General features: G+C 36.0%; 1 protein-coding gene across 1 annotated transcript in view; it reads left to right on the top strand.

Moving 5' to 3' along the window:
• LOC108256157 (receptor-type tyrosine-protein phosphatase H) overlaps nt 1-14,832 on the top strand; it is a 70,290-nt gene that overhangs the window by 36,317 nt on the left and 19,141 nt on the right. Inside the window, exons 4-9 of the mRNA XM_053674955.1 lie at nt 612-875; nt 1,211-1,474; nt 1,810-2,073; nt 2,408-2,671; nt 3,002-3,265; nt 3,602-3,865. Coding sequence (XP_053530930.1) covers nt 612-875; nt 1,211-1,474; nt 1,810-2,073; nt 2,408-2,671; nt 3,002-3,265; nt 3,602-3,865 — 1,584 coding nt within the window. The remainder of the gene's footprint in view (nt 1-611; nt 876-1,210; nt 1,475-1,809; nt 2,074-2,407; nt 2,672-3,001; nt 3,266-3,601; nt 3,866-14,832) is intronic.

The following is a 14,832-nucleotide window of genomic DNA, read 5'->3' as shown; positions in this document are numbered from 1 at the left end:
AATAAAAAAAACAATAATATGAAAGAATAGTTCATTGATGTAGCTACCGATTAGAAATGGGTTTTAAATTCCTTACCTGGTGCTTCCAAGTTCATTTCATCCTGTGCCATATCTGTAGACTTCTCTAACTAATCTATTCTGTTGTACTTTTACGTAACCATAATTCTCTTGTAAAATGTCTTTTCAAGAACAGTTTGACATTTGTCTATTTAAAATTGTTCTTAAGATATGCTTTCCTGAATTAAACAAATATCCAATTAGGTAGCAATATTTGTAAGGATAGTGAAATGTCTTATGCTGCAGTTTTGAATAGATGATTTATCTATAGTCCTTAATATTGTCTCGACTTTCTAAAAAAGAAACTGGGTCACTGCAGTGTGTCATGACATTTGTATTTCACAATACTTTTGATTTAATAGGATTTGAAAAATATTTTAACCTATTTTAGATTGTGAACTTTGTAGAAGCATGGAAAATGATTATACAGTTGTTGATTAATTATGCTGCTTTATTTTCTGTTTTTGACTATTTGCATTTCAGAATGATTGTCACATGCCAATAGCAATGACCAAGTTCTCATTCTGAATTTTACAACTCTTTGTTTCTCACAGCTCCCTATGGTGTTGCCAACATTACTATAAAGAATCGTAATGAGACTGCATTAATATTGGGATGGGATAAAGTAAACAACAACAGCAATTACAATTACACACTGAGCTACAATAGTCAGAACACCAGCATCAGTGGCTCAGAAGAAGGTTCTGCAGTGACATACACAGTCCAAGATCTTACTGCTGGGACTGAATACATCTTCATTCTCTACACTGTATTTAAAGGAGTTCAGAGTGTGGGGCACAGTTTAACCACTGTCACTAGTAAGTGTGAACTCTCTTCAGTAAAACTTACATTTAAATAACATTAAATGAAATTGTTGCAGTACAAACAGTTCTTTTAATAATTTCTTTTAATATTTCATGGAAAAAGGAACAAAATTCTTCATTTTTAAAAATATATCTCATATATTTAAATTAAAGATCAATAATAATAAAAAAAAAAACTAGTAGTTCATGTGTTTGTACAGTTGTTTATTAATTATGCTGGTTTATTTTCTGTTTTTTGAATATTTGGAGATCAGAATGATTAAGTGACACAGGACAATAGCAATGACCAAGTTCTCATTCTGAATTTTACAACTCTTTGTTTCTCACAGCTCCCTATGGTGTTGCCAACATTACTATAAAGAATCGTAATGAGACTGCATTAATATTGGGATGGGATAAAGTAAACAACAACAGCAATTACAATTACACACTGAGCTACAATAGTCAGAACACCAGCATCAGTGGCTCAGAAGAAGGTTCTGCAGTGACATACACAGTCCAAGATCTTACTGCTGGGACTGAGTACATCTTCATTCTCTACACTGTATTTAAAGGAGTTCAGAGTGTGGGGCACAGTTTAACCACTGTCACTAGTAAGTGTGAACTCTCTTCAGTAAAACTTACATTTAAATAACATTAAATGAAATTGTTGCAGTACAAACAGTTCTTTTAATAATTTCTTTTAATATTTCATGGAAAAAGGAACAAAATTCTTCATTTTTAAAAATATATCTCATATATTTAAATTAAAGATCAATAATAATAAAAAAAAAAACTAGTAGTTCATGTGTTTGTACAGTTGTTTATTAATTATGCTGGTTTATTTTCTGTTTTTTGAATATTTGGAGATCAGAATGATTAAGTGACACAGGACAATAGCAATGACCAAGTTCTCATTCTGAATTTTACAACTCTTTGTTTCTCACAGCTCCCTATGGTGTTGCCAACATTACTATAAAGAATCGTAATGAGACTGCATTAATATTGGGATGGGATAAAGTAAACAACAACAGCAATTACAATTACACACTGAGCTACAATAGTCAGAACACCAGCATCAGTGGCTCAGAAGAAGGTTCTGCAGTGACATACACAGTCCAAGATCTTACTGCTGGGACTGAATACATCTTCATTCTCTACACTGTATTTAAAGGAGTTCAGAGTGTGGGGCACAGTTTAACCACTGTCACTAGTAAGTGTGAACTCTCTTCAGTAAAACTTACATTTAAATAACATTAAATGAAATTGTTGCAGTACAAACAGTTCTTTTAATAATTTCTTTTAATATTTCATGGAAAAAGGAACAAAATTCTTCATTTTTAAAAATATATCTCATATATTTAAATTTAAGATCAATAATAATAAAAAAAAAACTAGTAGTTCATGTGTTTGTACAGTTGTTTATTAATTATGCTGGTTTATTTTCTGTTTTTTGAATATTTGGAGATCAGAATGATTAAGTGACACAGGACAATAGCAATGACCAAGTTCTCATTCTGAATTTTACAACTCTTTGTTTCTCACAGCTCCCTATGGCGTTGCCAACATTACTATAAAGAATCGCAATGAGACTACATTAAGATTGGAATGGGATAAAGTAAATAACAACAGCAATTACAATTACACACTGAGCTACAATAGTCAGAACACCAGCATCAGTGGCTCAGAAGAAGGTTCTGCTGTGACATACACAGTCCAAGATCTTACTGCTGGGACTGAATACATCTTCATTCTCTACACTGTATTTAAAGGAGTTCAGAGTGTGGGGCACAGTTTAACCACTGTCACTAGTAAGTGTGAACTCTCTTCAGTAAAATTTACATTTAAATAACATTAAATGAAACTGTTGCAGTACAAACAGTTCTTTTAATAATTTCTTTTAATATTTCATGGAAAAAGGAACAAAATTCTTCATTTTTAAAAATATATCTCATATATTTAAATTAAAGATCAATAAAAAAAAAAACCTAGTAGTTCATGTGTTTGTACAGTTGTTTATTAATTATGCTGGTTTATTTTCTGTTTTTTGAATATTTGGAGATCAGAATGATTAAGTGACACAGGGAAATAACCCTGACCAAGTTCTCATTCTGAATTTTACAACTCTTTGTTTCTCACAGCTCCCTATGGCGTTGCCAACATTACTATAAAGAATCGCAATGAATCTGCATTAATATTGGAATGGAATAAAGTAAATAACAACAGCAATTACAATTACACACTGAGCTACAATAGTCAGAACACCAGCATCAGCGGATCAGAAGAAGGTTCTGCAGTGACATACACAGTCCAAGATCTTACTGCTGGGACTGAATACATCTTCATTCTCTACACAGTTTTTAAAGGAGTTCAGAGTGTGGGGCACAGTTTAACCACTGTCACTAGTAAGTGTGAACTCTCTTCAGTAAAATGTACATTTAAATAACTGTAAATGAATCTTTTGCAGTACAAACGGTTCTTTTAATCATTTCTTTTAATATTTTAGGGAAAAAGGAACAAAATTCTTCATTTTTAAAAATATAACTCATATATTTAAATGAAAGATCAATCAAATGAACGAATAGGTCATGTAGTTAATGTATTTGTACAGTTGTTTATTGTTGAGATGCTGCTTTATTTTCTGTTTTTTGACTATTTGGAGATCAGGATGATTAAGTGACACAGGACAATAGCAATTACCAAGTTCACATTCTGAATTTTCAACTCTTTGTTTCTCACAGCTCCCTATGGCGTTGGCAACATTACTATAAAGAATGGCACTGAGACTACATTAATATTGGAATGGGATAAAGTAAATAACAATAGCAATTACAATTACACACTGAGCTACAATAGTCAGAACACCAGCATCAGTGGCTCAGAAGAAGGTTCTGCAGTGACGTACACAGTCCAAGATCTTACTGCTGGGACTGAATACATCTTCATTCTCTACACTGTATTTAAAGGAGTTCAGAGTGTGGGGCACAGTTTAACTACTGTCACTAGTAAGTGTGAACTCTCTTTGGTTTACTTCTCCTGTACAAATAGGGGAAAAAAACATGTTTTTAAAATGAAGCTTCTGTAAAATTTTATATATATATATATATATATATATATATATATATATATATATATATATATATATATATATATATATATATGTATAATATAAAATTTTACAGAAGCTTAATTTTCACAAGAATAGTTCATAGTGATACTACCAATTAGAAATATTTTGAAAACACATGGTGCTTCCAAGTTAATTTCATCATGTGCCCTGTTTGTAGGCTCCTCTAATTAATCTATTCTGTTGCACATTTACTTAACTGTGATTTTGATGTACCTGTTTTGTGGTGCTTGGCTGTGCAGAAGATGTTGGAGTGGTTGAGTGGGGATGAAGTTAAAGATAAATGAGGCTCACTGTCTTAAAATTACTTCTAAATGTAACTGTACAAATGGAGATGGAGTGTTGTGGACCTGTGGACTAAAAATGGTGCAGAGAAGTGGTCTGTGTAAAGAGGATGTACTATGAATTTTGATAATTGAGTTATTAGAGAAGATGATGTCAAGGGTGTGGTTTGCTTTGTGTGTTGGTGGTGAGTGCATTGATTCAGATTGAAGGATATTAGATTGTGCATAATGATTACCTGCTAGTTTGGAGATTTAATTTTCAAAGCAGGACCAAATGGGTGCCATCCTCTTGAAATACAGAAAGAAGAGAATTAATTTATTGCTAAGAGGTTGCCAAGAGGACCAGGAGGACAACAGACTTTAATGATATGAAGTTTGCAGTTTCCAAATAGTAACAATGTAAAATTCTGTGGGTTGATGTAGCAGCCATTTCACAATGTTGCAGTTATCCTTTTTATTATTAATTAATTGGTGTATATAAATTAACAATGTGGAAGAAATATGTTAATAATGAACATGATGAGTACTTATTACATAAAATATTAATTGGTAATTAACACTTCCGCATTGCCTTGCCCATTTTAAATTAATGACAAGAAGGGGCTTCATCGGGGCCGGACTTAGGGAGATGGGGGCCCCTAGTCTTTAGTCATTTTCGGGCCCTACCTCCTCTTCAAATGACTTTAACACAAACACATAGAACAACATGCATCTGTTGTCCCCCTACCTATATAGAGGAGAAATAAGCCACAAACATGACAGTCGGTATTACTTCCACGAGGACTTTAATCGAATGGAAAAAAAACCCCGCATTTTCCTCCAGGTATGTGGGCGGAGACTAAAGTAATCCCTCCCAGAATGCAGGGATGAGACCATCCTAATGGATGACTGATCAGCGTTATACTTGCTTGAATAAATGCATCAATACATCAAAATGGAACAACAGCAAAAAATAAATACTCTTAACTCTCTTTTTAACATTTAACTATTTAACTTGTTACACATCATGCATAAGCCCAGTCAAAAACGGAATCATTTATTTATATGACAACTGATTGAAGCTTGAAAAACCTTTTTCAATAAATTAATAAATGGAGGAATAAGTGAACAAATAAAAGTTCAAAGTGATCATGACTTTTGTGCATTGCAATAAACAACTGTTTATTGGGCAGAATAATGAAAAAAATAATTGACATGAAAAATATTGAAAGACACTAAGACCTTTTAGGTAAGGTTGCAGTCATAACAAAGAATTTCTATAACATATAAACAGCAAAGTCTATACGGAGTGCACGGATCTTTAAAAATAACTGTTCTTGATAAGTACTGACATTTTTTAGATTGTATACAAAGTGTTAGGCTGACTCACACCAATATATGACTACATCCCATCACTTGCAATTTTTGAGTATAATCTATAACAGAAAAGTAAATGACCACTTCCTCTCTCATTATCATGGCATTTTAAAGATCATTAGTGTTGGTACCTACAGCTGTTTGTTTACTCTAGCAAATGATTTTTTAAAAAAAATATGTAACATGCCTATCTTAGTTAACATTTTATGGTTAATATTAGATTATTTAGCTTATTAGAAATTATAATACAATATAATACAGGAAGTGCTCTCAGTTGCAAGAAGATATCAAAATAACACACTGAAAAAAAGTGCAAGATAAAGAATGAGACTGATTGGGTGTGTGTGTGTGTGTGTGTGTGTGTGTGTGTGTGTGTGTGTGTGTGTGTGTGTGTGTGTGTAAGGATCCAGAGGCTGATCATTTCAAACAACAAAATGCTAAAGAGAAATAGGTAATCAAGTTTTGACTTCATGTATGTACTGTCTGTCATCTCATCATGTGGCATTCTTGTTAGAAGTGGCGTTTTCTGGATTTCTTTGCAGGATGTCTTTGATAAAATCAGTAAAATTCACTTTTCATAGAATGTCACTCTGAATTGACATCAGAGTGAGATGATTTAATTTGTACTGCACTGTTACGGATCTCAGTTTATTTTTTACTAGTCCCATTTTGGAGAAACTGTGCTCCCTACTTGCATTCATGACTGGTAATGTCAGGTAAAGTCTGAGAGCAACATCCACATTTTGGAAGATGGTCTGTAGTTTTCTTTTTCTAATGCAAAATAAAAGTTCCCTTGTAGATGATGGCTCATCATATCAGATGAAGTCTTTAAACTAGATGATTTCTTCACAAAATTTCTTCACAGGTCAGTGTGGTATCTCCCTTGTAGATATGCATATTTTTTACACAGATGTTCTGCAGAGAGGATAGATATGTTGTTTAGGAAATTAAATGCTGAAAATGCTGTTGAGGTCATCATAGGACTGAAAATGGTAATCATCACAACCAGAAACACACCAGATGAGAACTTTTCTCTTCCTGACAAGTCAACATCAGGTGTTGCAGACTCACCCACATGAGTCTTGTGTTTTCTTTGTCATTGTGGGTCTTGTTTGTATGTCGCTGAAACTCTGGGAGACATTGTTTTTGGGCCTCAAACACATCAAATTAATCACTCAAACCAACAATATATTCCTGCAGTGACCTCACCAAATTGGCAGCATTGCACAGGTCCAGCTCCACAGCTTGTCGTGCAACACTTGTCCCCTGAAAGCAATTGAGAACTTGATTCCACATGCAGTGACCTTACATCATTTTGTGATGTCAGGTTCTGTTGTCTTCTGCAATGTTCATCATTGATTCTTGAATATTGTCATAATTTCTGCAGAGTGCCTTGGTGGCCTGTGCATGTGGCCCCGTACCTACATGTTTGTTTAAACAGATTTGTCCAGGAGTAATTGAACCACTTCTAAATATAATCAATTCTTCCCTAAGCACTGGTTATGTACCTAAATCACTTAAATTAGCAGTTATTAAACCCTTGATTAAAAAACCTGATCTTGACCCGTCTCAATTGTCCAGCTATAGACCAATATCAAATCTCCCAATCATCTCTAAGATTTTAGAAAAGGTTGTAGCAAAGCAGTTATGCTTGTACTTAGATAGGAATAACATTCATGAAATGTATCGGTCAGGATTTAGACCTCATCATAGCACAGAGACAGCGTTAGTTAAAGTAGTAAATGACCTTCTACTAACCTACGATCAGGGTTGTGTCTCGCTGCTTGTGTTACTCGACCTTAGTGCAGCTTTTGATACTATAGATCACACTATTCTCCTTGATAGATTAGAAAATATTGTTGGTATTAAGGGAACAGTCCTCTCCTGGCTCAGGTCTTATCTGACCGATCGTTATCAGTTCGTAGATGTAAATGGTGATTTCTCCATGCGTACTGAGGTTACTTTTGGAGTTCCACAGGGTTCTGTTTTAGGCCCACTGCTCTTTACTTTATATATGCTACCCCTAGGTCAAATTATTCGTAAACATGGAATTAGCTTCCACTGTTATGCTGATGATACACAGTTGTATGTTTCAGCGAAGCCAGAGGACAGACAGAAGCTTAGTAAAGTTGAGGATTGTGTAAAGGACATTAGGCATTGGATGTTAACTAACTTCAATTCAATTCAATTCAATTCAATTTTATTTGTATAGCGCTTTTTACAATAGACATTGTCTCAAAGCAGCTTTACAGAAATATCAACATGGTATACAGATATTAAAGGTGTGAATTTTTCCCAACTGAGCAAGCCACTGAGTGGCGACGGTGGCAAGGAAAAACTCCCTAAGATGTTTTAAGAGGAAGAAACCTTGAGAGGAACCCGACTCAGAAGGGAACCCATCCTCATCTGGGTAACAACAGATATTGTGAAAAAGTTCATTATGGATTTATATGAAGTCTGTATGGTGTTAAGAGCAGCCGTAGTCCCAGCAGTCTGGAATTAAAGAAGATTTGAGCTCCATCCAGAGGCAGAAAGGATCTGGATCTCTAGTATCTCCATAAATTCGTGTGGGGCTCGGCGAAAGGAGAGAGGGAGAAAAAAGATAATTAGATAATTATGACTAACTTCCTTCTACTTAATTCTGATAAAACAGAAATACTTTTATTAGGCCCACGTGTAGCTAGAAGTAATCTTTCTGATCACATGGTTACTCTATATGGTCTTTCTGTTTCATCATGTGCAGCAGTTAAAGACCTTGGAGTGATTATTGACTCCAGCCTATCATTTGATGCTCATGTAGATAATATTACTAGGATAGCCTTCTTTCATCTCAGAAATATTTCTAAAATAAGAAACATATTGTCACTACATGATGCGGAAATACTAGTTAATGCATTCGTCACCTCTAGATTAGATTACTGTAATGCCTTACTGTCTGGATGTTCCAGTAGGAATATAAATAAGCTCCAGTTAGTCCAGAATGCAGCTGCTAGAGTCCTAACAAGAACTAGAAGATACGACCATATCACACAGATATTATCAATACTGCATTGGCTCCCAGTAAAATCTCACATTAACTATAAAATATTTTTATTAACCTATAAAGCACTAAATGGTCTCGCGCCACAATATCTAAGCGACCTTTTGGTTTTATATGATCCGCCACGCCTACTTAGATCAAAAGATGCAGGCTATTTGACGGTACCTCGAATAGTGAAGGCTACAGCAGGGGGAAGAGCTTCCTCTTATAGAGCCCCACAGTTATGGAACAGTCTTCCTATTAGTGTTCGGGACTCAGACACAGTCTCAGTGTTTAAGTCTAGGCTTAAAACGTATTTGTTTACTCAAGCCTACCCTGACTAGATTCTGTTCTACTACTTCGCAGTCATAATTATCTTTTTTCTCCCTCTCTCCTTTCGCCGAGCCCCACACGAATTTATGGAGATACTAGAGATCCAGATCCTTTCTGCCTCTGGATGGAGCTCAAATCTTATTTAATTCCAGACTGCTGGGACTACGGCTGCTCCTAACGCCATACAGACTTCATATTTATCCATAATGAACTTTTTCACACTAACTGTTGTTACCCAGATGAGGATGGGCTCCCTTCTGAGTCTGGTTCCTCTCAACGGTTCTTCCTCTTAAAACATCTTAGGGAGTTTTTCCTTGCCACCGTCGCCACTCAGTGGCTTGCTCAGTTGGGATAAATTCGCACCTTTAATATCTGTATACCATGTTGATATTTCTGTAAAGCTGCTTTGAGACAATGTCTATTGTAAAAAGCGCTATACAAATAAAATTGAATTGAATTGAATGTGCAGCCCACCTGGTGTCAGAGAGAAATTTAAATCCGGTGGTTTTCATTAGACTGCAATCCTGCTGTTACCACCTTCCATCTAGCTGTGGATTTGGAGCAGAAGTTAAACAAAGTTTGTATGATGTAAAAAAAAATTCTGCAGTGTCTGCGCAGCAGTTTACACTATTAACTCCAACCAGATTCAGTGTGTGCATGGCACACAGCACCCATACTACTAATGGATTAATGTCTTTGATGTGAGCTTGCAGCCCGTTGTACGCTCCTGATATGTTTGCAGCTTTATCCTAGCACTATACAAGGCAGTTACTGATGCTTATGTCTATCTTATGTAAAACTGTGAGCACTGCATCACACAGTGCGTTCCCTGTGTGGATAGCTATAGGGAGGAATTTTAAGAATCGCTCTTCAACAAGGCCCTCGGGTGAAATATACCTTATGTTGAATGTAAGCTGGTCGATGTGCGTCATGTCGGGAGTTGAATCAACGATAATAGAAAAGTACTTTGCCACTTTCACTTCGGCAATGATTTCAGAAAGCACTCTATCACCCATTACCTTGATAAATTGTTGTAACTAACATTGCCTTTCGATGACTGTCACTATTCCTGTGCTTGGCAAAGCGTTTGATTCAGTCATTAAAAAGTGATTTACCATCACCCTCGGCGAAAAGGCAGCGAGCAAAACAAAATTCACAATCGGTGGAGGTGAGTATAGCAGCCATTCTCTGCCAAGTATTCACCATTCAAATGCTTGCGTTTGAAATGAGTTTGAGAAAACAATCTCTTCTGATGTTTGTAGTGATGTAATTCCAGACTGCTGGGACTACGGCTGCTCCTAAGGCCATACAGACTTCATATAAATCCATAATGAACTTTTTAACACTATCTGTTGTTACCCAGATGAGGATGGGTTCCCTTCTGAGTCAGGTTCTTCTCAAGGTTTCTTCCTCTTAAAACATCTTAGGGAGTTTTTCCTTGCCACCGTCGCCACTCAGTGGCTTGCTCAGTTGGGATAAATTCACACCTTTAATATCTGTATACCATGTTGATATTTCTGTAAAGCTGCTTTGAGACAATGTCTATTGTATAAAGCGCTATACAAATAAAATTGAAATTGAAATGTTCAGAGGCTTTGACATTCGCATCATTATTTTTACAGGACTCTGGATATTTCCGCGCCCAGTAAGCTCACACACTCATCAATTTTACCCCAGCAAGCTGGGTTGGTTGCTAAAGAATCTGTAGGAGTTGTAGGCCTATCTGGTTCAGTCACTGAAAAAGTTGTCATTTCTTCCAATGAACTAACGGCTTCTGACTGAAGAGATGATGATCCATAAATGGACTGTCCTTCTCGTGAAGTCAAATCAGCTCCAGCGGTTAATTCCAGCAGGTTGTTTTCTGCTTGCACATGAGGCTGTGGTGTCACAGGTGTGAAAAATCCAGTGATCATTTACATTTTACTGAGTGCTTCCTTTTCGCCTTTTTGTCTCTCATTTTTTAGATTTCTTTTAAGCGCGCCACTTTGATACCACTTGTCCGCTATTATAACAGTGACTAATACAGACAGATTTCAACAGCAATGCATTGTCGTCACCACAAATAACAAATCAGCACACATCAAGATGGCTGACATATAAGTTAACTAATTAAATGCCATCATTCCTTACACAGGCCAGGGCTCGCCAACCATGCTAAACCAGTCAACAAACTTTAAAAGTACGTTTACACGAAAACGATATACTAAAAACTCAAAAGTTTTTCCTTTGCATTTTTGAAAAGTTTTGCGTATAAATGAAAATTTTGTCAAAAAGATCCCCGTTCACACAGATTCTCAAAAAACAACAAAATATGCTACATGCCAGGCCAGTAGTTGGCGATGTCACTTTGTAAAGAAACACTATTTTTGAGAGATTTTCTATAACCTCTTTGCACAAGGGGTGTCTAGTCCCCAACAACGCTATAGGTGTGGATGTCATGATTGGCCCTTTTAATTCTAGGGCTTCCTTCTCCTAACTTTCTAGGAAGATGGCTCGTTATCACAATCAGGAATAAAAGTCACTAAAATCTTGTTCAATGTCAGTCCTATTATGTCTGGTCTTTTTGGTCTTTTCACCGAATGCCAATACCACTGAGACTTCAATTTTAGGATTATTTAACTGTTTTCCAGTTACTCCTTTACCAGTCTCAAATCCTTGTTGCGCTCCCAAATCTAGGTAAATATCTACCAATAAGCCCACTGGTACTACTACCCAATGCAATTGATCTTACTCTGCTAGTTCTACAATTGTCACCCAGAATGGATGCCTTCCAGTTTCTACCCACTATTCCTTCCCAGTTTATGTATGGCCACTCCTCTCTTACTTTCTCTAAATTTGTAAGCTGTGTTATGCTTCTTAACAGTGTATTTATCATTTCCTCAGTTAGGGAATGCCTTCTCCCTAATAAATCTTCATACCAGTTTTTCTTCCAGAAATGTGTTCCTATCCCTTTTGTTTCTTGTAATATGCATACTCGTCTTTGTTCCTGAATTTCCATTCAATTTTCAGGGTAAAAATGTATGCAACTCACACCCCTTAATTTATTCTCCCCGAATCCTAGGACTGCTTAATGCTGTCCAAAGCAACCCCTTATACTTGTCACTTTTTGGTATAATAGTTACTACTAGTCTTCTTATGGTGCTGTTGTCCTCCAATGTTATTTCTCCGTCTGCCGTTCTCTTTTGCCTTATCCTTACCTTTTTAATGCTGGAGATACTTCAATCTCAGGACTGCTTATAACTTTGCCTGTTTCTCCTCTTCCTTGCTCATAACCTCTTTCTTCACCTATTCTTAGATAAGGTGCGACCAGCCGATCAATAGGCAGACTAATAGGCAGACTAACTTTTACATATGACCACTTGTTTTCCACATCTCTTATGTTGAATATTCTGGTTAACCATACCAAATACTCTTTCTATTTCTGCTCTCTCAGTGGATGCTTTATTCTCCTTCTATCTATACAAGACCTCTCTTTCCAAAAATTGAAATATTACTTGATTCATTCTCTTATTCTTTAACTTTTGTTCTTAATTTAATGTGCTTCTGTAATCAAAGGAATTACACCTCATAGACTTGTTTTATTCTATACTCATATATGCTCAGTTATCCAAAATGGGCTCTAGCCTGATGTCTGCAAAAATAAAACTTCAGGCAGTAAAAATGAATCTTTCCTCCTTTCTGAATTGTTTTTCTTATTATCCTTGTTTTGAAAGAAGAGAAATCCTGTACTCTATGACTTTCTATAGTGTATGCTAATCTAAGCCCTTCAAATTCTAGCAGTATTACTGAATGATCCCAATAATGTGGAACTGAAAAATAGAGTATATGAGGTTAAGATCTAGACTAGACTTGTATTCATTCACAGATGTATTCATTCACAACAAGGATCGGGTCTCTTCATCAGGGTCACAATGACAGCAGTTAGGAGAATGTCCAAACAATCTACAAAAACAATTTCTAGATTTTTAGTTCTAATTACACACTAAGAATCAACAATCTCCTGAATATTTTGAGCCGTAGCAAAACTCACACACACATACACAAACTTGCACACTCCCAGGCTTACCCACAGACACAAGGCCACACACCCAATCATGCATACCTTTAGTAGGATAAGTCTAAAAAACAATTATTTAGAATGTCTCAATAGCACATAAAAATTAAGTCCATCTTTTTAAAAAGCTCTTTCTTATTCTCATTTAGTCTTTATTTTCTGTTTTCTTTTACTCTGTAGTCTTCACTGTGCCCTTTTTATATTTCACTGTTATACATCAAGGCCCTGTTAACAGCAAAATATATTCTGCATGCAGTTTACACTTTTTTGAGATTGAGACCCCTCTTCTCAATTTAGGTCTTTAATTTGGAGAAGCCTATGAATGTTCTTACCGCCCCAGGATGACCCACAGCAGATCACACAAACAACTTAATTAAAAGCAAAATTGCTTACCTTCTTCATCCGGCTTGTTTGTCTGGTCAGCCCAATGTGGCCTCCCCCTCCTCTTTGGCTCCATTCCAATCCAATTTTATATGGTGTATAATCTCCTTAAACAACCCCGTCCCCCCCCCCCCCCCCCCCCCCCATCCCGCCCAAAAAAAATTCTCAAAGTCAAGGAGATGCCAAAAATCAGACTGTATTGAAGAATAAAAAGCAGAGATGTCTGACAAATTCAATCAAGGCTCATGCTTTTATATAATACCAAAACAATGAACATATTAGGTGGGATTTTCCCATTTTATTATTTTAATCACACTTCTGACTTCTTTCCACAATTGTTACTTTCTTCATACCTTATCTATAATTGTGGTGTGAATTCAGCCAGCTTAAAAAAAAAAAAAAAAAAAGAAAAGTTTTTAATTTACTGATTAACCTAATAGATTTCAACAATACATCTTAAAAAATCACCAACATCAGATTGGCAAAAAGATACAGACTTAAAAAATATACAGAGAACAGACTCAATGTGCCACAACAGGTACAAGGGGTTTTTATAGAGGGTTTTTACAGAGTTTTTACTGAGTAATAACAGAGCAAGCCTAGAAGAAAAGGATATACTGCATAAGTAAGGAATGTATTTTCAGTGATTTTTCACAATTTAGAGTCACATTAGTTTGTCTTTCTTTGATTTTAGTTTCTTTATTTAATGTACTGATTACTCTCATATCTTATACAATGGTTATACATGATTGGATCTCACCTTGATTACTTTACCATTTACTTAAAAATGAAAACCTGCACCCACACTGGCCCTTTGCAGATAACATTGGACACCCCTGGCCTAGAACAAGGCACCTTTTGTCTGAACCCAACAATTTTTCAAGTTATCTACTGGAACAATAACTGACAGGAGTTTCTTGTTGTCCTGTTTCATTGACTGTTAAAAAATTAATAGCTCTGAATGTCTACTCTAGGTTTGTGCCTTGGGTTTCACCTGTGAATAATGTATTTGTTCTTAAAAAGGATAAACTAACATGGAGACCATAGATCTAGCTATGGGAGCAAAGCAAGTCGTTATGAAGCTGAGAAAAGAGGAAATATCAATCAGAGCCACTGCACAAGCATTGAGCAGAGCCAATTTGGAATGTCCTGAAAAAGAAACAGACCACTGGTGTACTAACAACCAGACATCATACAGGTCAGCCAAGGAAAACAACAGCAGTTGATGACATATTGTGAGAGCTGTGAAGAAAACCCCAAAAAGAAGTCAGTGCCATCACCAAGAGCCTCCATAGGGCAAGGCTGAAGGTATAACAATTGGAAGACAACTTCAAGAGCAGAAATACAGAGGCCATACCACAAGATGCAAACCATTCATCAACAGTAATAATCTGCTTCTGGAACAGGTTCACTAACTA

Source organism: Ictalurus punctatus, chromosome 23 (assembly GCF_001660625.3).
Source record: "Ictalurus punctatus breed USDA103 chromosome 23, Coco_2.0, whole genome shotgun sequence".
Lineage (NCBI taxonomy): Eukaryota > Metazoa > Chordata > Actinopteri > Siluriformes > Ictaluridae > Ictalurus > Ictalurus punctatus.
Note: the sequence above shows the minus strand (reverse complement) of the source record. Positions and strands in the feature narration are given on the sequence as shown.